The sequence below is a fragment of the Rhipicephalus microplus genome, chromosome 3 (genome assembly GCF_043290135.1).
Source record: "Rhipicephalus microplus isolate Deutch F79 chromosome 3, USDA_Rmic, whole genome shotgun sequence".
NCBI classification, from domain to species: Eukaryota; Metazoa; Arthropoda; class Arachnida; order Ixodida; family Ixodidae; genus Rhipicephalus; species Rhipicephalus microplus.
In genome coordinates this window covers 173,503,592-173,529,944 of record NC_134702.1, presented here as the reverse complement: position 1 = coordinate 173,529,944, position 26,353 = coordinate 173,503,592, and the positions used below count along the sequence as shown (strand labels likewise).

Sequence of the window (26,353 nt, the reverse complement as noted above, 5' to 3'; positions counted from 1 at the left end):
AGATCATGGACCACCATTTGACTCGAAAGCATTCAAGTCATTTTTGCAACAATGGGATATTGTGCATGAGCCATCATCACCACTTTATCCCAGGTTCGATGGGCAGGTGGAGAAAACAATACAGACCATGCTGATCAAAGCCTGCAGCGATATCAAGAATTTGTCTCTGGTTCTTCTAAATTACCGAGCCACCCACACTATTGGAACATGCTCCCCTGCCTAGTTATTAATGGACAAGAAATTAAGAACGTTTATACCAAGATTACCAGGAAACCTGACACCCCACTACTCCACTGAGTCATATCACCAACTGCTAAAATGCAGACAGAAAGCACAGTACAAGCATGAAGACAGCGGTACTCGTTTACTGCCAACATTAGAGATGCATCAACCAGTATGGGTGAAACACAAGAACACCAGGCAAAAGGCAGTCATCACACGAGTTGGTCCCCAACCAAGGCGCTGCACTGTGCAGACCACAAATGGAGCAATACTTGTGCATAACCGTGTTCATCTAAGGCCACGACTTCAAAGGTTGAGTGATGCCACCTCCTGAGCAGAAAACTACACCCTGGATGAATGTGGACCGACCACTGAACCCTTACCAGTTCCAAGTGTCGGTGATCCTTCAACTGCCAGCCAGCCAAGGGAATGCCAGCCAAGGGAATGCCAGCCAAGGTCAACCTATATGACACGTACTTTAAGGCACGTACGCCTACCGGCCAGATGCCAAAGCTGAACACTTGTTGTGTTGGTGTCTCTCATATTACCAAAAAAAAAGGGGGGGGGGGGGGGGGGGGCATGTTATGTATAGTTGCTAGTGCCCCCGTACTCAATTAAGATTAATAAAAAAAGACTAGGTAAGCCAGGCTTAGTCAGTCGTCCCTCGCTAGCATGGCGGTGTTTTTATTCACGGCTCCATACTCTCGCAACGTACGCCAATAACACGGTCTATACGATCCCAACCAACGTAACACTTAGCACCTTGAAACAGCTGCCAGCATCTCCTAGAAAGAAGGAGAAAGATCTACAGTGAAAGAATGACACCGCGGCTTGCGATGCCACCGTCCGCGGGATGTTCCAAAGAAGACGGGAACATCCGTAGCTTGCGCTGCACTGCATGCAAAGGAAGCATCCAACTGAGACTGACTGTTTTCTGCCACAACATGCTTTAATCGCCTCCACCTGGATTGCAGAAGGTTCTAGGGTCTTCGCTAGGGTGCAGCACAGCGGAGGCTACAGATGTTTCTATTTTTCTCAGGTACTTTCTGCCGACAGTGGCGTAACAAGCCGCGGCGTCATTCCTTCTCTCTCGATCCTTCTCTGTCTTTCTAGGCAATAGTGGTGGCTGTTTTCAGGTGGTAAGGAGGTTCACACGCCGTCGCTCAGTGTCTGATGCGTTGTCACACAGTCTTTATAGGTTGTTTTTTCGTTGTGCGCACTTTGAAGGGAAACCTGCTGGCGGCGCAGCTGCCTTCCGTAGTTCCAACGCGGCACGGGCGCCTTATAGAGCACTCGTTTTGTGACATATGGTAACAACCCGAAGCGGATGTTAGTGGCGCTTAGGTGGCTTTCGTTTACAAGGTGCATAGTTAGACCCAGCATTACCACGACTTTTATTCCTTCAATAAATTTCAGCTGATTTCCCTTGAGATAAGCCCAAACTACCTTAGTTTTACCTGAAATTTTCCAGACTAACCGAAAACCCTGAAATTTCCCAGTTAGTAGACACCCTACAATGATTTATATTTCTATACCATGCTTAAAATGATCGAAAACCATCTCGTTGCGCAGCCTAGCAGAAGAGCCTTTAAAGTATACTATGGATTATAGAGTCGATCACTTTGCTGAACGCGATTGCGTAGTCAGATGCTGCCGCAGTGCCAGTCCTCAAAATTAGAGTATGTATATTATTGTCTAGCCCAGCTCAATTTTGTGTATAAGAAGTAACACAGTGAAAAGCGGCGCTGCCATCACGGCTGCCAGTGGACCAAATCGAGCCCTGGCGCGTGCACAGTGAAACATGCAGCTCGAACGTGAACTACCGAAACGCTCACTGTTTTTTGCAGCATGTGAGCAAAAGAGTTCATATTCGCTGCAGATAGAAAAACAGTGATTAGAAATGCTTCGCAGCGCTTTCCCTTTAACCTATTTGGGATCGGACTAACTCATGGGTAAGATTTATTTGGCGCTAAGAAAAACAGGCACACTGAAACATGGTTGTTGATTCCGATAAGAGTTGAACGGTATAGCGATATCCTGCCCCTGGTGCGCAGTTACACCACATTGTGAACACCCTTTATGTATAATGTTAATCGATAAGTTTAAATAGTAGATTACTGTAAAAAAAGGACAAAACTTTACCGCAAAGGCCAATCAGTGATCGCGATAGCAACAGATTGGAAGGTCACGCGCAGAATGGCCAGCAGATCGAAATGTGTCCCAGAATTCTCACCCACAAATGAGGCACGAAACATACTATTAAGTACAGAGAAACACGTATAAGCGTCTCTGTTGTTACTTCACTATGCATGAAAAGCATGCTCTTTTTGCAAACAGGGCCTGTGCGACGACTGGAGTGACCTTTGTACACCCGGTAACTAAAACAGAATCGTTCCGGTAAAAGCCGAACAGCAGCCAAGCAACAGATTCCCCCTACTACGAGATAAGGACGCGCGAGGGGCGTCGATCTCCTGCTCTTTGCGAGGCAAAGTGTGCTTGAGAGCTGAGAGCACAGCCGCCGCGTCGTGACAATGTTGCTACACGCGCTCATTGCGCCATCTTGCTGGTAATGCTGAAAACACAATAGTTCCTTCCCGAGATGCCGGTCACAGCGGTAAGTGGTAGATATAAATAGCTTGCCATTTGAACGTTGAAGGACGAGCTCCTCAGTGGTTCAGTGGTTAACGCCTCGCACTTAGGATTCAGAGGATCCAAGATCGACTCAGCGCACAGGTGTCTTGTTCTGAATTTTTTCCTTTCTTGCATTTTCATATACAGTGGAATCTCCATAACTCGAACTCGAAGGGGCCCAAAAATTTGTTCGAATTAATGAAAGCTAAATGAACGGAGGGCTCACCATGCAGTGGCGCATGTGCATTGAGCTAACACACAAGGAGAATGTTTTAGAATACATACATTATTTCACAAATCACAGGACATTCGTCATTAATTGAAGTAATCGGCGATGCCTGTCTGCACACGTTTGCCTTGCAGCGAGTCAATCAATTTAACATGCAGTTTGCAAAGCATTTGTACTTCGGCTTCAGCATTCTCCTGGCAAAAGAAATTGCGCGCGGCAATGTCCGGCACCAACACTCTCTAAAGACGACAGCAACGACTGCGTCTCCACTGCTACTCTCTGCACCGCAGCCGGAGCGTAGCCAGCACATGACGAGAAAGGAGGAGCGTTTCCACACGGAGAGAAGGAGATTTGCATTTGAGAGAAAATCAACACTTCACGGCAGCTGCTTTTTTTTTTGCTCTCTTCGCCCGCTATAATGAAAGGACAGGGGTCTCTACGCGGCAGGGACAGGAAAGGGGGAAGCGTGGCACTGGCACGTCGCTGATCGGCATTAGAGAGAGCAAACACTCCACGGCAGCATTTTTTCCCCTCTCTTTTCCCGCAGGGCATTAAAGGAGAAGGGTCTCTACGTCACAGGGACGAAAAAGTGAGAAGACTGGCACAGACGCGTCGCAAATCGGCATTTGAGAGAGAGCAAACATTTCCCCGCAACCCCTATCTTTCCTTTTCTTTTTTCCCTCCTTCGCGCACAGCGTTGAAGTGTCGGAAGTACCGCCGCGGAATTGGGCATGGTGTTGAGAGCATTTTCGAAGCGCGGTATGTTCGAATTACCCGTTGCAAGTAATTGCACGTTCGAATTACAGGGCGTTTTCTCCCAGTGGTATACACATAGCTTTGACGGGACAGCGTGAGTTCAAATTAACCAGAAGTTCAAATTAAGCGTGTTCGAATTAACCAGATTCGACTGTATATACATACATATACATATACGGTGTGTGACGGCGATGCTGACGGAAAAATCCAGCCGAGAGTGTTTATATAATTGTTATCGCAATAAATGATAAAGTTGAGAGTGCCTTGTGTTACTGAAGCTTACCCATATGACGACTTTCAGTGTAACAAGTAGCATGCTTTAAACTATGATAAATTACGTATCTTAAATCTTTTTGAACTTGCTATATATCTACTAGGCGGTCTTAAGGGAATACATGTTGTAACGTCCAGACCTCTTGTAATGAGTGGCAGGCTTTAAATCACGAAGTCATTATGATTATCACATGTTCTGACGCTTGATGGAAATGAAAATTTGTACCACGCTATACTACAGCGCTATTACAAATTGTAGTGTGAAGTGCCTATGCAGGATGCATGTCTTCATAAAGCATGAATATCATTTTAACTGCCCTTCCAAGAAGCGAAAGCTCTCTTCACTGTATTTTTAAGTGGAGGAATCAATGTGGTAGAACACCTGCTCGCCAAGCGAACAGCCTAGATTCAACGATCAATTGTACAAAAAATTTTTTATCAAAGCTCTTTGCATCATTCACGATCTGGTTGAAGTGGCCACGAAGTCTCCCGCTTGAAGTGGTTGAAATGGCCACGAGGGTCGCCAGCTGTTGCTTTTTCTGCCACTTGGGACAAGAGAGGTTGTTGACTGCATGGGCCAAAGCAGCAGATGCAGCGGCATAAGAAGTTTTCAGCTACCGGGTGTTGGCGCTCACAGCAAGTGCCCTCCCCAGCGCGCTTGAAAGCCTCAGTGACGTAGCCAAAGCGATGGACATGCTGGTACTGGCTTGGCCATGGTCTGACGTGTTGTACACACAGCTTCAGGCTGTAGATGGTGATGCGGTCTGGAGGGCTTGCGAAATGGGCATTTACGGTGCGTTCCTTCCTCGTCTCTTCAGTCATTCGTGTGACTAAGCCAATGGCTCCAGAAGCTTCACCTCAGTCAGGTTGCCATACACATCGAAGGGAAGCCCATACTCAATCTGTGTACTTATGCAACACGATTGAAGAAAAGAGACCCTTGGACCACAACCGACGCCAGCAGATAACATGAGCCGTGGCTTCACCCACAGCAAAGCTCGGTCTTCGTTTTCTTCACTTGCATGTGCACTTTTTGGTTTGTGCGCCGCTGCAACTGTGGGCCATGTAGCAAAAAGTGCTGTGAGTGCCAGACTCAGCGAACCTTAAAATGCAGCACTGGGAGCTAAGGGCCGATAGATGATGGGACCGACAACTGCCGGGTCAGTCGAGATGGCTGCACCTTCCATGGCCCTTGATCTCCGTCTGCATGCCTTGGAAATGACGAAATTAAAGATGTTGGTGGCAGGTGGGTAGCTTGGGCAAGGACATAGGCAGTAAAGCAAGGTGATGAGAGGCTTTGGTACTGCTGAGGCCTTGGATGTTCAAGCCGCAAAGGGGGGCAATTGCTGCTTCTTTCTTCTTGGCCTGCATTTCTTCCACTCCCTACTCATAAGTGGAGAAGCCGTGTGCATAACCACCAGGGTCACTTGCGAGGAGCAGGAAACTGTGGCGTTGTCAGCCATGGAATTGCCAGTGTGATGTTTTCAGGTGAGAGTGACGCGAGAGGGTCGATCAGAGCCTGTTTTTATGGGCCTGTTGGTCTCTTGTCATCACTGGCATATCAGATGCGCTTCTATAAGGTTGTGCTTCTCATCTCCTCATTGCCGTCCGAGTCGGGAAAAGGACAGGCTGAGGAATCCTCAAGAAATAAACTGGCAGGCGATGTAGCTTCGGCAGGGCCATTCTCAGCAGCAGGTGCTGCAATGGCCAGCACAAATTTAGGAGGTTGGGGAAAAAAGTTCTCCAGTGGAAATTCACCGAAAAACCAATCGTGCACATATAAACTAAGTAGAGTGCTGGACACGCTATTTAAAGGTCGCAAGTTTGGTCCCTGTCCACGTGAACTTATCTTTTCGTCAACTTTTCTTTCTGCACAATTTCATTACAATTACTTTTAATAACATCACCTATACTTTTCTTAGCATGATTATCTGTTAAATCTTATTGCTCTTGTGTCTAACAAAGCAAAACAAGCCCTTTAAATGTACACTTCTTTCCTTCATTCATGGGGAGGGTCCTGTTCTGGCAAACATGATGTCTTCAAATAGTATACAGGGGATTACTGGTCAGCTGCCAACACATAATAAGTTCATATGTGACCCCATATGTGCAAATAATGAGTGTTCCACACTCCCCGTCATGGCTGCTGGTGGCGCTAACTTATGATCCCAATATTATTGCACACATATGCCCCATAAATTGGACGGGGGGACAGCTGCCATGGTAGCCCAGTTCGTAGAGCATGATGCGACTAACCATTAATTCCTACTAACCGGTGGCAGTAGTGAAATGCAGCCAAAAAAGAGAGATGCAATAACTGGACGACAGCGGAGGGACGACTCAAGCTTATAGACGTCAGGAGTTACCTAAGTGGCCTGAGATGCACTGCATTGGATACATAACTTCATACTAGGAGGGTGCCGACTTCAGCTGTCGAATTTTACCAGGCATTTACTCTGTGTGTTAAACGAAATCTGGTAGAGTTATGGCCGTCTTGGTCAATAGGTTAACAGGTAACTTGTATCAAGACAGAAACCTGTGTTGTGGTTTCATAGAGCTTTTTTTTGTTGGTGGTGTCAAGGTTTACAATGACAGAGCAAATTTCTGCGAAGTAGCATTGTGAAGTTGATGGAGTAACTAGCAGTAACACAGAAATATACATGGCAGCATTGTATTGCTTAGCTGTAGTTGTTGTGAAGGTTACTTAGAAGACAAGAATTTTGATGGAAAAGAGAAAGTGGTGCTAGAACCAGTCGTGTATTTGAAATCCCTTTGAAACAATATGTTGCTGCTTGCAAGGGAGATAAGTCTGGCTTTGTCAGAATCCCTAAGGAGCCCACGTCTGATAGAGGTAATTCTCACATTGGAAATAAAGGATAACGAGCTTTTAGAATGTGTCAAATCGATTCGGGAGAAGGAAGAGGTGGAAAGCACAAAAAAGGCAGAAGCAAAGAGGAAGGCACAGATCGAAAGGAAGCAGAGGCAGAAGGAATGTAGGAGGAAGATGAAAGCCTGGGATGAGGAGATGAATAGGGTATACATTGTAAAGCTGTGGAACTGTCACAATAAAACGAGGTGTTTCTGTAGATGTGAATCATTAATATGTGAAGAGCACAAAAGGTCCAATGAAGTAGCGAGTAAGGTGCACTCACAGTATAGCAAAAGCCGCTGTTTGTGAGGTCCCGTCTGAGAAAGCTACACGTCACTACAAGTAAGTTATGCACACGGTCCGTTCTGCAGAAAAAAAATGAGCCACAATTCTCTGCAACTGATATTAGGCCCAATGAAGGTACACACCATAACTAATAGGGTCATTCAAAAGATGGACGAGCTTCAAAACAGGAATGACTTGTTGAGAAAAGAGGAGAAAGCTGGTCCTAAATGTAGCAAGGACGAGACTGAAACCAGACAGTACTACCTGAGAGGGTAAGAGACGGACAGTCAATATAGTTTCCTATTGATAGTGTAGGCAAGGCCACAGATAGTGAGAAGAGAGAGTGCAAGGCTGTCCCAGGTGTAAAAGCGGGGGCAAGTGTGGTAGACAATCATTCCAAGTGCACAATGGATAAGACCCAAACAGCAGTGCCAATTAAAGACACTCCGAGTGATTGTTTCAATTCGAACTGCTGATAGCTCGACCTGTGCAAGTTCATTAATAAATTTGTCAGGGACTCAACGCTAAGCGTGCACTATAAAGTGGCGGACAGTGCTGGTTCTCTTTTGCACCCTGGAACTCTGTAGCCAGACTCAATCTTTGCCATAAAAAATGCCGTTGCACAGCAGAATGCTACCATATCCCCAACTCTCCGTTGTCCCGGTATTCCAAGAGAGTGCGAACCCCTCCCTTTCAATGGTACTGATTAGCAGGACGTTGAGGATGACTCGCTTCGTATGAACGAGTGAGTGTCGATGACAAGTAAGACTATAATGACAAACTCGGTCGTGTTTACTTCTACCAAAGGGAAGTTGCAGAGCTCTGGTTTAAGAACATCAGGGCTCAGATTAACAGCCGGGCTTCTTTCATAAAAACCTTCCCGAACATATTCAAATGTCCTGTACCCTATATTCGCACAGTGTAGCCCCTGAGCGATTACACTCAGCTGCCGTGAGATGTTTCACTTCATATATTGAGGACGTCGTACGCATTTGTTGTCGCTTCAATCCTGCCATGTCCGATGTCGACAAATTCAAGCATATCATGAAAGGCATCAAAGATCCTCAGACCGTCACAGACGACATTCAGCACTGCCAAAGCTACAGCGAGTTGCGAGCGCAGTGCATTTCCACGCGATATCGTAGTTTCGATGTCAGCACTGACTGTAGACATCATGTGTCTTGATCCGGTGGTCAGGTGTGCAACACCTGAAATGCAGTTTGAAGCGGTTTCCAAAGCAGCAAAATTTTACTTTTAGAGCACTAAAATCCAATTTCGGAGCACGGTATGAAGAAACAACATGCATTGTTATCAAGAAATACTAAATTAGGAGCAGTATTAAAAAAGGCTTACATTTAGAAAAAAAGGCATGTATAAACCATTCAACATCGCCTAAATTGTGCAGTGTGAACACGACCACTGCTGTTTCAATGAAAGTAGTATGTTGAACCACCCCACTGAGCAAACAATGATAAATTCCATATTAGCATTTGATGTGCCTGTCACATTGTTTGACAGACTCTACAAATTTAAATATGGATCTGCCAAGTTGGCGACCTTGGGGAGATTCGTAAAACCGAGAAGTATGGGTGGCAAAAAAAAAAAAACTGGCACACGATTTATTTTGTGTTTTTTGAAAAACAGAAATGTCATACACTGCTTCAAATATTTGCCAGTTGCTTATTTAGATGCCAGTGATCATACTGGTACTCTTAATTATGTGGCGTACAAACGCATGAGTAACTGAACCAAATGTGCAGTGCTCCGTGACAAGTGCTAACAGTGCTTTCCAATTCTCAATACGCTTTTCCGCAGGGCAAGGGTGCACTGCTGCGAAGGTGGCTTAAGCAGCATTCTTTGCACGGGTTTGAACCAATGTCAAGAAACTTTGTAACATCTACGCTCCCCCCCCCCCCCATGCTACCTTTTTCTCCTTTCACCGATGGGGTTAGGAGCTGCTTAGGTGCCCTTCCAAGGCACGTTCGACCAAGTAATGTAACAACGGCGCCTGCCTATTGGCCCGGCGACGGTACTGGACATGTATTGCCAAGAATGTGGCCAGGACGATGCAACTTCAAGGCAAATAAAATGTTTTATGTGTCACTACTAAGCCAATCAACGTGGTCGCTTTGCAACCCCAGCGTTCGCAGCACATCGAGCTTGTTTGTTCGTGAAAAAAAAAAAAAATACGGCAAAAGCTTCCAACTTTAGTTCCTAACAAGTCATAGCCGCGTTTTCAGGTTATGAAATTTACATTTCTAGCGAAGCGTTGGTGGCTAAAAAACGCAATTTTGTCTTGAAGTTCTGTCATGCCACCGATAGGTATCTGCTGCATTCAGTAGACCGATGGGTTCACAGCGTCGTTATTTAATTTGGTCAATCACGTCTCAAACCTAGGACGGGTGCCTAGAATATTTCAAGTATATTGACTGCTGGCGCAAACTGCAGGTGGCCAACGTGGCCTTCATTTCTCATCGAAACTAGCGCACCCGAGAACATTTTGACGCTTGCTGGGCATTTTGCACAGCGTGGCACATTTTAAGAAAATTTCACAATTTTGGCGCAGGTCGGCACAACAATCGGGAATTGTATCAAATTGGTACAATTGCGGCAGCTGTTGCACCCCTGACAGTGGTACTGATGCACCAAATTCAACAATTCATGCGTGACAATGTTGCAGAACAATTGTCTATTGTGCCCTTTCTCCCAGTAATAGTCATGGACTTCCCTCGTCACTGCGACAAACCACTGATAAGCTAATATCTGAAGCTCTTCTGCCCACGCACCAGCCATCACCTGTATAGGCTCAGTTGACCTATGCTGACATCGCCAGAAGGCCTTCGCAAGCACTAACTTATGGCATTGGCTTTCCTCCCCGCCCACACGTCTTCTACCCAACGCAGGTGCTGGCAGGCCCGCATTCCTACCCAACGCAGGTGCTGGCAGGCCCGCATTCCGCTTTAATGCCGCCCTGCCACTCTTCCCAATCACTATCGGCACACACTGAACAAGCAACCTATTACTGTGATTTACCAGGGGATGTCGAGCGTTCTTGCTTCGGCCGCATTCCTCGTCCAGCTATCGTTGATGCAAATTACAGCTATGACCATACAGAGTTCCAACAGCCGATGCCCTCCCACACATTTTCGATCATCTCGTGGTTTAAACGCTGCACCTCCAACTCGCCTCGATCATCCTCCTTGTGCCAGCGCTCGCTATTGCCAGTGCTTCGTCGTTCCCTGCCCATTCAAACAGAAGACTGACCATAGCAGTTCCCGAGGCAAGAACTCCGCCACTGCCGAAATCTACAAGGCCTCATTCCCAACCTGCAAACGAAATCACAGTCTTCCCTGAAAGTGTTGCTGCATGCGCATTAGTCCATAGTGGTGCTGCTGTGTCTGTGTTGAGCTAAGCAACATGCTGCAAGTAGAAAAAGATTACGATTCCTCTTTCTGGTGTTTCTCTCGGCTCGGCGACCGCGCATCACACACCACCTTCCGTGATGTGCACAGCTCGTCTGACTATTTAGGACGTTTTGTCTGTGGTCGAATTTGTTGTCTTTCGACACTGCTCGCACTGTATATTGGGCTGGGACTTTCTTTTCATGCATCATGCCACTGTTGATTGTGCCATGCCAAGCTAGAATTATCAGCGATCTTTGACATCTATTCTGCCAAGCCATATTTTTTTTGTGTCTTGATTGCCAAGGACACAAACATTCCACCTATGTTGTTTTTCCTTATGCCGATCTCCTGCAACTATGCTTTCTCTACCACCTTGTAATTTTCTCAGAAAAATTTTCTTCCTGTAAGGACATTCTTCTCCACTTTGTTCTTATCAAGACCGAAAACTCTCGCGCAACCATTTATGTCCCGAACCTGCTTTTGGTCACAACCACAATGTTCGACAAAGAGTGTATAGGGTGACTTGAATACATTGATTCAGTCGGCTCGAACCAATCACCTGGTCCCACAGCAAGTCTCCATGCCGCCAGCATTAGTCTTCCTTCCATCAATTGCTTCGGACCTTCCAAGTGCTCATCGGACTAACTCTTGAAGCTTCTCGGCCACTTTCGGATATCTTTCGATAACAAATAAACCAGTTTGGGCAGAACATCTTTATTTTTTCATTCATCATATAGACACCAACAGCTATGCACCAGCGTCCATACCGTGTCTCTCATGCTGAATGCCAGGTTTTTGACGACCAGGTGGCCGATATGCTTAGTTGGGGAGTCATACAGCCATCCCGCAGCCCTTCGGCATCCCCTGGGGTGCCTGTAAACAAGAGGGACGGTAGCATCCGCTACTGTGTTGATTATAGGTGCCTTTACAAGATCACCAGCAAAAATGTCCATCCGTTCCTTAAAGTCGATAATGCGGTCGATTGCGTGCAAGGTGCCGAGTTCTCTTCCTGGATCTTCGGTCAGGGTACTGGCAGGTACCTAAGGATGAAGTTGACTGCCCCAAAACTGCGTTTGTAACTCCTGATGGCCTGTACAAGTTCAACGTGATGCCGTTCGGCCTTTGCAATGCCCCAGCCGCCTTCGAATGTTTTATGAACCACATACTTCGAGGTCTCAAGTGGCCCATGTGCCTTTGCTATATGGACTACGTCGTGGTTTTTTCAAAGAACTTTGAGACCCACCTCCAGCACTTTGCAAGTGTCCTGAAATGCCTCACATGGGCTGAACAACAACTACATTTCAAGAAATGTCACTTCCCTGCCCGAAACTCACCATCTTAGGGCAAGTTGTCAGCAAGGACGACATTGTGCCCGACCCAGGCAAGCTACCGCGCCGTCACCAAGTTTCCCACGTCATTAACAACAAAGAATTCCGGAGCTTTATAGGACAATGCCCTTATTTTCAACGATTCATTCGTAATTTCACATTCATAATGGCCTCTTTAACATGTCTACTTGCAGACAGTCAAGATATCTAGACAGGGTCATCCGCCTGTGACGATGCATTCACGAAATTAAGTCATCTACTGACATTGCTGCAGATTCTACGTCACTTTGACTCATACGCCTCAACCGAAATCCACTAGATGCAGTGGAGTTGGCCTTAGTGCTATCCTTGCTCAGCAAAAGTCTGAAGAACTGAAGAGAATTGTTAGGTCACGAAGCAAGAGTGCCTCACCATTGTTTGGGAAATCACAAAATTTAGACATTACGTACATAGCCGCTTATTAGATGTCGTGACTGATTACCACGCCTTTGCTGATTGTTGTCTCTAAAAGATCCATCTGGTCGTCTAGCTCGTTGCGCATTACGTCTAAAAAATTATGAGATCCACGTCGTCTACAGGTTCGGACGCAGACATTCAGACGCTGACGTTCTCCCTCACTCTCATTTTCCCCAGCACTGTGCAAAAACACCTCTTTCCAGCTACGATTCTGCGTCCCTCACACACACTGACATGCCATGTGAGCAGCGTCAAGACACTTGGATAGTCTCTTTTAACAGTTCTTATCCGAGCCATCACCGAGTACCACCAGTCACTCGCTCCAGAACAAAGCTCATCATTTCAACATGCACGATGAGCTCCTTTACCGCCGCAACTACCTAACTGATGATCACAAGTGGTTAGTGATCCCTCGCCATCTACGTGCTGATATCTGCGCCACTTTCCATGCAGACACCCGATGCAGTCACGCTGGTGTAATAGTTGTATGCACGCCTGCGGCTGCGGTACTACTGGCATGGAATCTACCGGTTTGTTTGCCAATGCATGCTTTCATGCTTCAAGCATCAACGCCGGAAGAGTCCACCGTGTCAATCACTGGACTACTCCAGCTGCTGCCCTGTTCTAATCACTGGACTACTCCAGCTGCTGCCCTGTTCCTCACGACCTTTCGATTGCATGGGAATCGACCAGTACGACCCTCTTTTGTATACACATGATGGGAATCACTGGATGATTATCACTATTGATCATTTGACACCGAATGCTGAGCCGACCGTGCTGGCAGAGGCCACGTCACGTGAAGTCGGCTTATTTATGTTTCACAAACTTGTTCCTTGCCATAGCGTGCCTCACGAGCTACTCGGCGACTGCAGACGAACGTTCCTCTCGGAAGCTGTACAAGCCCTGTTGCATGAATGCAACATTGTGCATTGAACGATTAGTGCACACAATTCCCACACCAACGGCATGACTAAGCGCTTTAAACGCACACTCCATGATGACGTGTGCAGTTGAGAAGGACAGCTTATTGGAGACATGCAGGTCAAAGTGATCCCAGTTGAAAGGACATGTTACATGTCCGAAATTCTGAGCAGGAACAAACGCTAAAGGCAAGTCTTCCCTTTGCACTTCTGGCATCCCCTTCGCTGTTACGAAGAAGGCTGGCCGAATTCATGAATCAGGCGAGGCTCTTACGTTAAGCTAAGAGTTCACGCTCACTGTAGCTTGTGGCGATCTCATAAACAGCAGTAAATAAAACCATTATGTGCACAACTAAAATGTGGAGGTCATTAGTAAGCTTTTTGAGAAACAAACCCAAAATTTTTTAAAGAAAGTTTTGTAAGATTCCTTTAGTTTTGAGAGATTTGAAAGAGTGTTCTTTGGTAAAGAAGGTCTCACCTTAAAATCAATGTGGTTTTAGGGGTTCATGATAAACCGATAACATTCTTTTTATGAACTGATAATTGAAGGGACAAGTAGATTTTGTCAGGTGCTCCTGGTGCGTACATCATTGAGTGTTATCTTAATAGCGTGTTTTTCATAAACATTAAGGTTCAGACGTGCGTTTAGTAGACTTAAGCTTCTAGAGATATGGCATGCAGTTAATAGTGTGTGTAGATGTTAGAGTGCTCTTCCATGGGAGTAGTGTACAGCTAAAGCACCCACCAAAACCCAGTGTGCTCTTTCTCAGACGGGCTAACATAAGGAAATACCCTTAACCAAATGAGACAATTATTACTTTGATTTCAATCTTATAGAATGCTTATGGATTGTGTACACTTTTTCGAAGGATGAGGTGAGAGACACTTTTCGGACAGTTATAGGATTCAGCTCAATTTATTGTTAAAGCGTGCGAATCTGTTAGGGTGTGTCCCACTAGCAGGTGGAAAATGGTAACCTTTGAACTTCGATTTCAGCAGATGAAAAAATAAGGACGAATACTGAAGGCAGGTAAGTCAAACTCATGCAGGAGTTCCTTGTTTTGGGTTTATTGTGGCTTTATGTTACGTACCCTGTGTAAGGGGTAGTAGGGAAAGCCCAGTGAGGGCTGTTCAGAAAACTAGCTTGCTAGATTAGCAAGTGAGCTTATTGTAGAGAGAGAGCGTTGACTTTTTACAGGGCTACTGACATTGTTCTCTAAGAATGCCCGCTCCTCACTGAAGCCTGACTTTAGAACTTCCACTTGAGGTGCAGTAAGAAAAGGAATAGTCCATGGCAGACTGATAGCTTGAGACAACGCCCCTAATGCAAGAGGCAGCTTCAAGAGTTCTGCCACCTTTTGTTTCATGACCTTCATGACCTGGGAAAGGGCTACTGATTATTTTTTAAAAAACACTTCTAGGGTTTGTTTACACTTGTCTGAAGACGCTCCTTTCAGGTTTTTCAGGTTTTGTGCGCCGCTGTTTCAACTTAAAAGCAGAGGTGAAAGTTTGAGTGAAAGGTGTATTTCCTTTGAATGTCAATAAAAGGAAAAGAAGTCCTTGTACAGTTTGGCAGAATGGTCCAGCATTCATCTCTACTTTGAAAATAAACTTCTGTCATTTTGCACGAGCGCCTCTTCTCTGTGCAAAGTAAGGCAACGAGCTCAACAAGGGGGCCCGCTGCCAACGTCAAGACCCACCAGACCAAAGCTCCCATAGGCTGGTATGAGTGGGAAAACACTGCAACCACCAGGCTTAACAACTCGAGGCAGAAGTGAGATAGGGCTCACCATGAATTCCTACTACAGGGGTGTAACAGCCGAAATACAATTTGGAGTAATTTTCAGAGCAGCAAAATGTCACTTTTGAAATACTAAAATCATACATTTTTTGTCATGAAATACCACATTTGGAGCAGTATAAATAAGAAAGATTACATTTTGAACAATAAAATATGTATAAACCATTCAACATCACCTAAATGGTGTAACGTGAACATGAGCACTGCTATTTTATTGAAAGTAGTATTTTTAACTATCCCATTGAGCAAACAATGATGAAGTTCATATAAGCATTTGCTGCGCCTGTCAAATCATTTGACAGACTCTGCAAATTTAGATATGAACCTGCGAATATTGCTACCTTGAAACTTGGGAGATCGGTAAAATCGAGGAGTAGGGGTGGCGAAAAAAAAAAACTGGCGCGCAATTCTTTTAGAGGAGCAGAAATGTCATACACTGCTCTAAATGATTGCCAGTAGCTTATTTAGACGTCAGTGATTATACTGGTATTCAGAACTATGCGGTGTACAAACCAGCATTCTTAGAATGTGGCACCAACTCGTATCCGCTCCGAGGGGCGGCTCTGGCGTAGCATTGAAATCGAGCCGCCGCCGCCGCCGGCTTTCCGCGACAACGTGGAATTCTTTTTTTTTTCTTTTTTTTTCTTTTTTTGGAGTTCGCTTGCTGAGACCACAGTGGCGGGGGCTGGAAGGTTAGATTTCTGTCATCGCAAATAGTATTTACCATGGTACACATCAATCAAGCGCGCTAATTAGCAGTTTAGCATAGTAAACATGTCGACCTGCGGAGCGCCAAGCTGTCACAATGACTATGCCTTTGAGGAAAACACTTGCGATCGACAGTACTTTTTCAAACCCCCATCTCACCTTGCAGTTTTTAAGGCCTGAACAGCTGCTATTCTACGAAAAGCCTTCTAGGTGACGGTCAATACATACATTTCCGACTTACATTTTGAATTCAAAGACTTAATCACTTGCTACAAGCACATCGTAAGGGGAAACGTGAAAATTCTATGTGGTAAGACCTATGAGCACATCGTAAGGGGAAACGTGAAAATTCTATGTGGTAAGAGGACACCTAAGCCTCCTGCTGTTCATCGAAATTTCCTGAATGTTGTTAAAGTGCAAAAGGAAACCCCCGAAACTTAGAGAACCTGCGAATTTCGACGGCCGTGTGTCGGCAAGTGGTAATGATGTGTTGGACGTTAACATAGAGGAGAACAGCGATGTTCACAGAGCTACTGGCATCCCCTCCGATCCTGAGTAGTGTCCAGAGATAGCAACTTGGTTCCATACACTACAAGATCGAACAATGCTCCAATCCCGGAATGCTGAGCTTATACAGGAAGTTTTCCTGTTTTTTTTTTTTCGTATTTGCTCTTTGTGCTGCGCTGAAAGCTTGAAAGCTTCAAAGCGAAGTCAGCCAGAGGGTGGCGCTACAAAACCAAGAGGCTGATTACTTGCCTGCTCCTTAAAATATGGAACCCTGCTGCTGCTGATAGGTCCATGTCAAAGGTGAACATACTGCCTATGCCGACATCATGACTTAAACAAATAAATTATTAAGGGAATGCCTAGCATATTGGGATTCAAAAAGGTTTCACTCAGCAGCATCGGTTGTTGTGCTGGAGGAAGGCCGGTCATCAGTTAGTCCACTTCACTGGTAGAACCTTTTGAAAGCTGTGTTTTTATTTTTTGAATGTCGTTAGTCAATTTTTTTGGAAAAACATAGGCCTTAATAACCGTATTTGTTAACTTTTCAGTAGTCGAGCGTAATTTTTGGTGAAGCTTCACTGATTTCGTAGATTTCTCCATTCTTTTTTCTACTGAGCTTGCTGATTTTTCCTTGTGCTCTTGCATGGTGGGCATAAGTGTTTCCGCGTCAGCCCGAAAGTGCTCCTCCACGTGTCCCGGATCTTCAGGGCTGATGTTGCGGCCGAAATCCAAGGGAATAAGCTGCTATGACAGCCCGTGCATATCTTCAGGTGATCAGACAGCCCGTGCATATCTTCAGGTGATCAACAAAACTGAGAAAATTTGATACAATGTGCAAGCTCGTGCGTTTCAGCTGACTTCCCAAACCACGTTTGTTGTATGCACACGAGGGAACAAGCTTCCCTCTACAACTGAGGACAAAGGTGAAGTTTTTTGTTACCACCACTGCTTTGTCGATTTCGACAACAGCTTTGTTTTAAATAACTTTGAAAAAAAGGAACTTCTTCCTGGATAAGCTCAACATTCCTAGATTGGAACTTTCCCTGGTCGTGTACTGTAGGCAACTGAGCTGCTACCTCTGGACATAACTTTAGATCGGAGTGGATGCCAGTAGCTTCGTCAACATCACTGTACTCCATGTTAATGTCAGGCACATTGAAACCAGTTACCGACGCATGGCCCTGGAAATTCGAGGTTTCTTGTAGTTTTGGGGGTTCCCTTCTACGCTTTAATGTCACTGATTTGGACTAGTGTGCAGGAATTTTCAAAAAAATTCTAGGAATAGTACTGGGCTCAAGTGCCAATCTAACATGTGGAAATTGGACAACGTTTCCACCTACTTTGTGCTCGCAGCAAGAGATTAGGTCTTCAGATTCGAAATGTAGGTCTTGACTGTCACCTAGAAGGCTTCTCATGAAATAGTTGCTGTCAAGCCTTGAGAACTGCACGGTTATTTGGAGTTTGAAGAAGTGCCGCTTATCGCAAGTGTTTTCCTCGGAGGCATAGCTATACTTCCGACAGCCCTGTGCACTACAGGTCGGCATGTTTGTTATCCTACTTCTAATTCACTCAAGCATGCTTGATCGTCGTGTCACGTGGGAAATACGAATTGCGAAGAGCTTTTTTAAATAAAAGTTATTTTAAATACTGGCTGTATGTCATCTATTACACTGCATTCTATTTCTTTTTAAAATTATTTTTTCATCACTTTGAAAGCCCTTCTCCAAACTCCTCGAATAATTTCAGCTACAGTCAAAGGAGTTTGTGTATGAAACGCAACTTCACTTAAAAGTTATAACTTTTATGTCAACTGCACCAGATGTGAGGCTTGCAAGCTCACCCATTAAACCACAGCAGGATTGCAGTGCGAATTCGCACAAGACTATGCATGTGGCTTGTCTATTTTTCCTTAGCTGTTCGAAAAGGACCACAGCTCCATATGTTCTTATGCGCAATTTATACGATGCGTAATTAGAACAGGCTCGTTCACCTAGAATCGTCCATAACCTGAAGGCGCATATATGGCCTATTTATTGCAGAGGGCAAGGCAGAATTTTTGTCGGGGGACACCACTTTGACCTGAAGAGGGTGCCGGAAAGACAAAAGAGTCAAGTGTCACTTTTTGCTCTGTAAACAATAGGGGGAATTGGGGGGGGGTGGGGAGGAGGAGAAGAATGGTGCAGGCCCAGTGTGCCACCCGCTGGCCACACCACTCTGTCATTGCAGGCAAAGAAAGAATCATACGATTCTTAGGTACAGGCGCAGACCTTATTTATCACTAAGTAGTATTCATTCGGCCCTCATCTAGCTACTTTAGCTAAACCGCGTATTCGGAAACTAATTTCCCGCTGTTTCGCATGTAGAGGTAGCAGACGACGCTCCTTCACCAATACCAAAGTAACAGCAGTGCCACTGCTCCGTGAGATACAAGAGGAGATCGCTCCTCGCCGCTGAGACCGCGCACGCTTACCCAACAGACAGTATCTAAAAACGTTGGTACTAACCCATGAGTAACCTTTAAAAATGTGCAGCGCCCCGTGACAAGTGCTAACAGCGCTTTTCAAATCTCAATTCGCTTTTCCACAGGGCACCAGTGTACTGCGGCAAAAGTGGCTTAATCCGCATTCTCTGCATGGGTAAGAACCAAAGTCAAGAAATTTTCTATCCGCTACACCTCCTCCCCACCTTTCACCTTTTTTTATTCTTTCGACAGGTGGTTAAGTGCCGCTTCGTTCCCTTGCGAAGCGCATTCGACCAGGTAAAGTAATTACGGCCCGCACTCGTTGGCCCAGCGACGGTACCGGATATCTACCACGAGTACCGCGGCCGTACGACGCAACTTTAAAACAAAAAAAAAAATAGGTTTAATGTGCCACTGCTAAGGCAATTGACGTCGTCGCTGGCAATGTCGGCGTTCGCAGCACGTAGAGCTAGTTCACGCGCAGGAAAAGCAGCATACGTTTCCAGCTTTAGTTTTTAACAAACCATAGCAGCGTTTCTAGGCTAGGAAATTCATATTTGCAGCGAAGCGTGTCTGGCTACAGCAATGCATTTTTGCCTTCAAGTTCCATTACACCACTGATAGGTATCCGCTGCAGTCAACACACTAATGGGCGCACAGCGTTGTTACTTTATCTCATCATATTACAAGTACATTTTCGGCACTCCAGTTGAAGTCTGCGTGCTTTGATGAATGGTGCAAACTGCATGTGGTCGACATGGCCTTAATTCCTCGCCGAGATTAGCGCACCTAAGAAAATTTTGAGGCTGTCAGGGCATTTGGGCACAGTGTGGTGAAATTTCAGCAAATTTCATGGTTTTGGCGCAGCTCGGCACAACAATCGAAAATTGTATCAAATTGGTGCAATTGGCACAGCTGTTGGACCCTTGTTACTAAATGACGGCAACGCTGGGTTGCGTGCTGTCTCCAAATAAATCAAGAGGCATTTTATAGCTTTGTACGCAGAGTACTTGCTGCGATCTCACTAATTACAATGCAGTGAAGTGACAGGCAACACGAAAATTCCTTTGCTCGCTGTAACAATGGTATTCCGTTACGTCAGCCTTCTGAACGACAGTGACTGGTCGGACGCAAAAGCATTGAGTTGCTACCCTCACTTCATGTAACAATTTGAAATGCCGCTATGGCACCTTTGCGGCCAAACTGAATTTTTCATAAAATCTGAGGAGAAACACGCATACATACCTGAAGAACAAGTGTATGGTTCTGTTTGCATAGCAGTTGACGATAGAATTATCTTTTCGTCCGTTTGGGATCCTTCATGGTGCATAAGTAGCTGCACTTGAACCGATTTCTCTGTACCATCGTTTGCTTCACACGCTGGCTCTGGTGATGTTTCGACCGCTTGTCCCAAATCACAAGCCAGACCTGGTGCTACTTTAAGAACTTCCTCTGCTACAAAGTCGTCCTGAAATAAATTTGCTTGTCTTTTACAAGTGGTAATGCAAAATATTATTCCAAGAAAAAAAATGGAAGCACCTTACCTGATCTCTTTCGCTACTATGATTTGGTTTTGACGTGTATAGGATAGTTGTGCCTCCAGAAAACAACCATCCAAGAATCTGAAATAGTGCACAAAAAAACGAGTTACTGATGTATACACATAAATATAGGAACTTATTGTAACTTTTGAAAATGAATTCTTCTTAAATATCTCTTAAAAGATGAAATGAAACCAATTATACTCTTTTATGTTTGCCTAATCTATTTCCAATGCCACAGCCAGCACTGTCAATGTCATTCCAAAAGTCAAACCAGTCATGAATTAGATGAGTTGAAAAATGGTCGTGACATCCAGCGTAAACAAAACACGGAGGGAATATGAAGACGACAACAAAAGCGCTGAATCGTTGAAAGCACTGACACAGTGCTTCTGTCATCGTTTTTTTCTCTCGTCCGTGTTTTTGCCATGAGTAAAGGAGAACACAAGGCATGTGCCGAACGTGGAAGCGTGGCGACGGTGCACGAGGAGAGAAGAGTCATTGGAGAGCTCGCGCACCAGAGACGCAAGATATTGGTCAGAAAAAGGCTCCTGGCACGCGACGCGGGCCGTCAAGAAAAAAATCCTGGAGGATGAGCTGGCACTCTGTGTTGGGATGCCGAGATGCGAAGACGGAAAAACGAGCGTCGCTACAGCGACAGGAGCAGCATGACCGCCTGATTCTTAGGTTGTCGGCGTGAAGGGGCCCAGGAAGTGGTCGTCGACCTTGGAGATGGTCCAGAGTGAGGCTGCCCAAACTTGCCGCATCCTGACCAGCCGTTCCCGGTGGTCTAGTGGCTAAGGTACTCGACTGCTAACCCGCAGGTTCGGCTGCGGCGGCTGCATTTCCGATGGAGGCGGAAATGTTGTAGGCCTGTGTGCTCAGATTTGGGTGCACGTTAAAGAACCCCAGATGGTTGAAATTTCCGGAGCCCTTCAGTACGGCGTCTCTCATAATCATATAGTGATTTTGGGACGTTAAACACCACAAATTAATCAATCAATCAACGCCTATCACACACGCACGTGGTGTCCTAACCTGTCTTCCCACATATCAAACGAAATGCCTTTTAGAGAGTAAGAACTTGAACTCTCTCACTAGGCCCAGTGACGTCACCACTAGTGACTAGTGTGACTTCATCTCACTTAAGACTCACGCAAGCACTCTATAATGTGCCTTCATGCTTAGCAAACAAAACGTCTTTGAGAGGTTAATAACTTGAACGATGTCACCACGCCTAGTGACGTCATCACTAGTTACTCACGTTCAGTCATCATGCCTATCACACACGCACGTGGTGTCCTAACCTGTCTTCATGCAAGTCAAACGAATCGTCTTTGAGAGTGTAATAACTCGAACGCTGTCACTCGGCCTAGTCACGCGATAACTAGTGACTCGCGTGACGCCATTACACCTGACACCCACGCAAGAACTCTGTAACCTGCTTTCATGTATATCAAACGAAACACCTTTGAGAGAGTAATAACTCGAATGCTCTCACTAGGCCTAGCGACGTGATTACTAGTGACTCATGTGATGTCATCATGTCTATCACACGCGCACGTCCTGTCCTAACCTGTCTTCATGCATATCAAACAAAACTTATGTGAGAGAGCAATAATGTCATACTTATGACTCGGCCAACCGACTTGATCACTAGTGACTTACGTGACGTCATCACGACTAACACTCATGCAAGCACTCTCTAACGTGCCTTCATGAATATCAAACGAAACGTCATTGAGAGAACATTAACTTGAAGGCCGTTGCAGGCAGCGTCTGCTAGTAAAAAACTGACTTCTCGCGCTGCACAGCCGTTCACCGGCTAACCAGTATATGTAGGCACCAGATCGTGCGTTTCGAATTCAGTCAAAGGCGTCTTTACATGGCTTTTGTTTGACTTGACGCTTTTCTAAACTTGAGTAGATGCGATGGAAGCAACAGTACCTTCAAGCAGCAGTGGGGTACAACCCAACATAGGCGTCCCACCACTCGTTGAGGGCAACAGTTCTCCTTCATTCAATAAATAGGAATAATAAAGGCGAAATGACAATTGAGCATTTTCCAAACAATACTCAATTATGCAACATTCAACCGATACCCTGACCTCTTTGCGACGCACTTACTCCAGCTCGTCGTGCGGGAAGATGTAGGCGGCTTTTTTGTTGCTTCTCGTGTTTCGAAGTATGCCTTGAAAATGCGGGCAGCCAGGCCGCACTACTGTGAACGGATAGGCGTTCTACACTAAACAGGCACGCTTATTCCAAGCACACTAACCTATAAGAAACGGCGTGGCGTACAATGTAGAAAGGAAGGCACGAGTCAGGCACAGCATTCAATGGCGCATCAGCAAATGGTCACTTGCAAATAGCAATAGTATCTCAAGTATGGGGAATGCCCTCTATTACAACAGATTTGTTTTAATGGATAACCAGATGAAATATTACTTGGGCAGAAGGAGTGGTAGACAAATCTTTTTTTAGCAAGTTTTCGAGCAGGCAGACCATGCGTCTTATGTTTGATTACGGATATACAGTGTTATGACTAGAGGTCGGATAATATGCAAATGTCTGTTTCGTTTCTTGCGTTCCTATCGTGCACACATGAGCACAAATTAGAGGGCAAGGAGGGCTTTTATAGTGCTTTTATAGTGCCTATATATGCCTATTTCGGAGGTTATAGCCTCAATTCGTATAGGTGCCTGTAAAGGCCTGTTTTCAAAATCGATGTGTACATAAACGCTATTTAACCTGAAATTTCGGTATCAAGTACTGCTCGAGCACGGTATTCATGTTACCCATCAGAATATAGATTTGGGGACACTGTGGGGTGCAAACTACACTTTATTTCACGAGTTACTTTTAGAACTGTCAAGCCCACAAGGCATTTTAGCCAAAAGGAAGGTCAATTAGCCTCTACACATGTATACCATCCATGTCGCGTCATTTGCTCAGTCTCTTTCCAGAGTCCGCTCGGATGCGTAGGACGCAGGAGGTGCTTCTGTGCAGCGGCAGGAAGATGAAGAATAAATGCGAAACTGTGTAGAGTTATCAGGGTAAGTAAAGTGCAGATAAAAAAAGCAGTATCTATGCAGTTTTTATTTTATTTGTCATTTAGATGTGGTGCTTCACTAGGTCACCTGAAATTTTTTACTTAGGCAGTGGAAAATGTTGCGTGCCCAATGAAAAGCTTTGTATCCCTAGAATTATTTATTTCATCATTAGAAGCTGCGAAAGCATGATCTGAAGAGGTGAGCTTTAAACCTTCGCCACTAACTCTATGTAGACTTCGCAAGTCCAATTCCTTCCCCGCTATTGGTATCAGAGTCACTCGGAGCTGGAGCATCACACGACATGCATGAGCACGTACGCGTAAGCTACACTCGCACGATATGCCCATGTCAGCAAGCGGTGTTCTGCCGTCTCGATGTTCTTTTGTATTGTACTGCGAGTTTTGGGGGGATAGATCCCTATCTGCGCGCACATTTTGAGAGGCTGGCTTGGATAACGTATCCTTACCCCAATACACAGTGTCACATTGCTGCAACTTCTGTAAGGGACGATGCACCAAAACCACGCCCAGCGTTGTGAATGCTGGCACCGACACAACGCGAGAACTGCGAGAACACCAACGCAAACAAAATGAAGGCACCTTAGTCTCGCAGCTCTCTCGATATGAAATTAAATAAATAAGACGAATAGACTTCGTCTGCGTGTTCTAGCATTTTTATCAACATTCATGCTTATGTTTAGGCAACCGTTTGCACAAATTACACACGTTGTTTCCAATAGTTCTCGCAGTGTCACGTACTACTTTGACATATGCAGGACCATTCTATCACCTTCACCATGTTGGGGCGCACGCCCATGAGATGAAAGTCAAGCCGTGTTCAGTTTGGCATATCACCTCTTTATGACGCGCGTAGCACTGCAAATCTTGGTGAATGAGATTTTGAGCGCCCAGTGCATGCATTCCTTTTCGCTTTTCAAAACTCTATGCAGCATATCCAGCATGTGGACTGTGCTGCTTATGATAGGCACAATTACACTTTCGTACAAGCTGCCCTCGACTGCCTTGATATGTAGAACACTGCTCAGCAGCACAACTATAGGTTCGTGTTCATGAAAACAGCTTTGCCTGTAAAATAATAAATTTTGTTTTTCACGGACTTGCCCCGGTTCTCTTTCATGACCCATTTCATAACTGATTTAACCAGCTCGATGTTATTAGAACAATTTTTTCTTGAGGTACGGTGGATGTTTTAACCGGGCATCATCTTTGCTTCAGCATTGCGAAAACATGTCCGGTAGGTCGTAACGATAGAGGCCGGCTCTATAGGCACTAAAAAACCGGTACTCAGCCACCAAAAATAGGTGGCCAAAACACTGTTTTAGGCTTCCAAAATTGTGAATTTAGGCACAATAAACTTTGACAAAACTCAAATTTTCGAATAAACAGGTGCGGGATCAGTCTCTACGACATGAAAGCAAGCAAAACTGCTTTAATTTATAATGGTACAAACGGGCAATGGTTTAGCATAAACATGCGTTATTCAACTGAGTTCGCAGAATACGGTCTCTCTATTTCTAGTTCAGCATGGTCAGTTAAGTGTGCACCGTCGAATAAACATGCTTCTGGGTCTCTTTTTGTGCGGCATAGCTGAGAAGGGCTACACATGCACAAATAGCCAGCGTGCAAAGCGCCAGAAGGTTTTTTTTTTTTTTTTTGCGGCATATTAACTTAGCCCAACCACACAGGCTTAATTTTTCTTCTGAATGGGAACACCTCAAGGGTCGATACACAAATTTAAGAGTTTTGAGAAGCGAAAAAGAATGCATGCACTGGGCGCTCAAAATCTCATTCACCAAGATTTGCAGTACTACGCGCGTCATAAAGAGGTGATATGCCAAACTGAACACGGCTTGACTTTCATCTCATGGGCGTGCGCCCCAACATGATGAAGGTGATAGAATGGTCCTGCATATGTCAAAGTAGTACGTGACACTGCGAGAACTATTGGAAACAACGTGTGTAATTTGTGCAAACGGTTGCCTAAACATAAGCATGAATGTTGATAAAAATGCTAGAACACGCAGACGAAGTCTATTCGTCTTATTTATTTAATTTCATATCGAGAGAGATGCGAGACTAAGGTGCCTCCATTTTGTTTGCGTTGGTGTTCTCGCAGTTCTCGCATCGTGTCAGTGCCAGCAATCACAACGCTGGGCGTGGTTTTGGTGCATCGTTTCTTACAGAAGTTCCAGCGGTGTGACACTGTGTATTGGGGTAAGGATACGTTATCCAAGCCAGCCTCTCAAAACGTGCGCGCAGATAGGGATCGATCCCCCAAAAACTCGCAGTACAGTACGAAAGAACATCGAGACGGCAGAACACCGCTTGGGCGCACGGGCTGACATGGACATCTCATGCGAGTGTAGTTTACGCGCGCATGACGTGCTCATGCACGTCGTGTGATGCTCCAGCTCCGAGTGACTCTGATACCAATAGCAGGGAAGGAATTGGACTTGCGAAGTCTACATAGAGTTAGTGGGGAAGGTTTCAAGCTCACCTCCTCAGATCATGCTTTCGTAGCTTCTAATGATGAAATAAATAATTCTAGTGATACAAAGCTTTTCATTGGGCACGCAACATTTTCCACTGCCTAAGTAAAAATTTTCAGGTGACCTAGTGAAGCACCACATCTAAATGACAAATAAAATAAAAACTGCATAGATACTGCTTTCTTTATCTGCACTGTACTTCCCCCAATGACTCTCCACAGTTTCGTATTCATTCTTCATCTTCCTGCCGCTGCACAGAAGCACCTCCTGCTCCCTACGCATATGAGTGGATGGTGGAAAGAGGCTGAGCAGACGACGCGACATGGATGGTATACATGTGTAGAGGCTTATCGACCTTCCTTTTGGCTAAAATGCCTTCTGGGCTTGACGGTTCTAAA

The 26,353-nt window shown here is 45.3% G+C and overlaps 2 protein-coding genes across 4 annotated transcripts in view; one reads left to right on the top strand and one right to left on the bottom strand.

Annotated features, from left to right (window-relative positions):
• Window positions 1–26,353, top strand: part of LOC119162311 (uncharacterized) — a 511,092-nt gene that overhangs the window by 309,245 nt on the left and 175,494 nt on the right. The gene's annotated exons all lie outside the window — the stretch shown is intronic.
• Window positions 1–26,353, bottom strand: part of LOC142802716 (uncharacterized) — a 78,104-nt gene that overhangs the window by 25,692 nt on the left and 26,059 nt on the right. The window contains exons 2-4 of one of the 2 annotated variants that reach the window (XM_075887728.1): window positions 20,398–20,475; window positions 20,099–20,321; window positions 11,243–11,542 (exon numbers count right to left, since the gene is read on the bottom strand). In XM_075887728.1, coding sequence (XP_075743843.1) covers window positions 11,445–11,542; window positions 20,099–20,321; window positions 20,398–20,475 — 399 coding nt within the window. In that variant the 3' untranslated portion in view covers window positions 11,243–11,444. Of the gene's footprint in view, window positions 1–11,242; window positions 11,543–20,098; window positions 20,322–20,397; window positions 20,476–26,353 lie in introns of those variants that run through there. The other variant, XM_075887727.1, reaches the window with a different exon arrangement.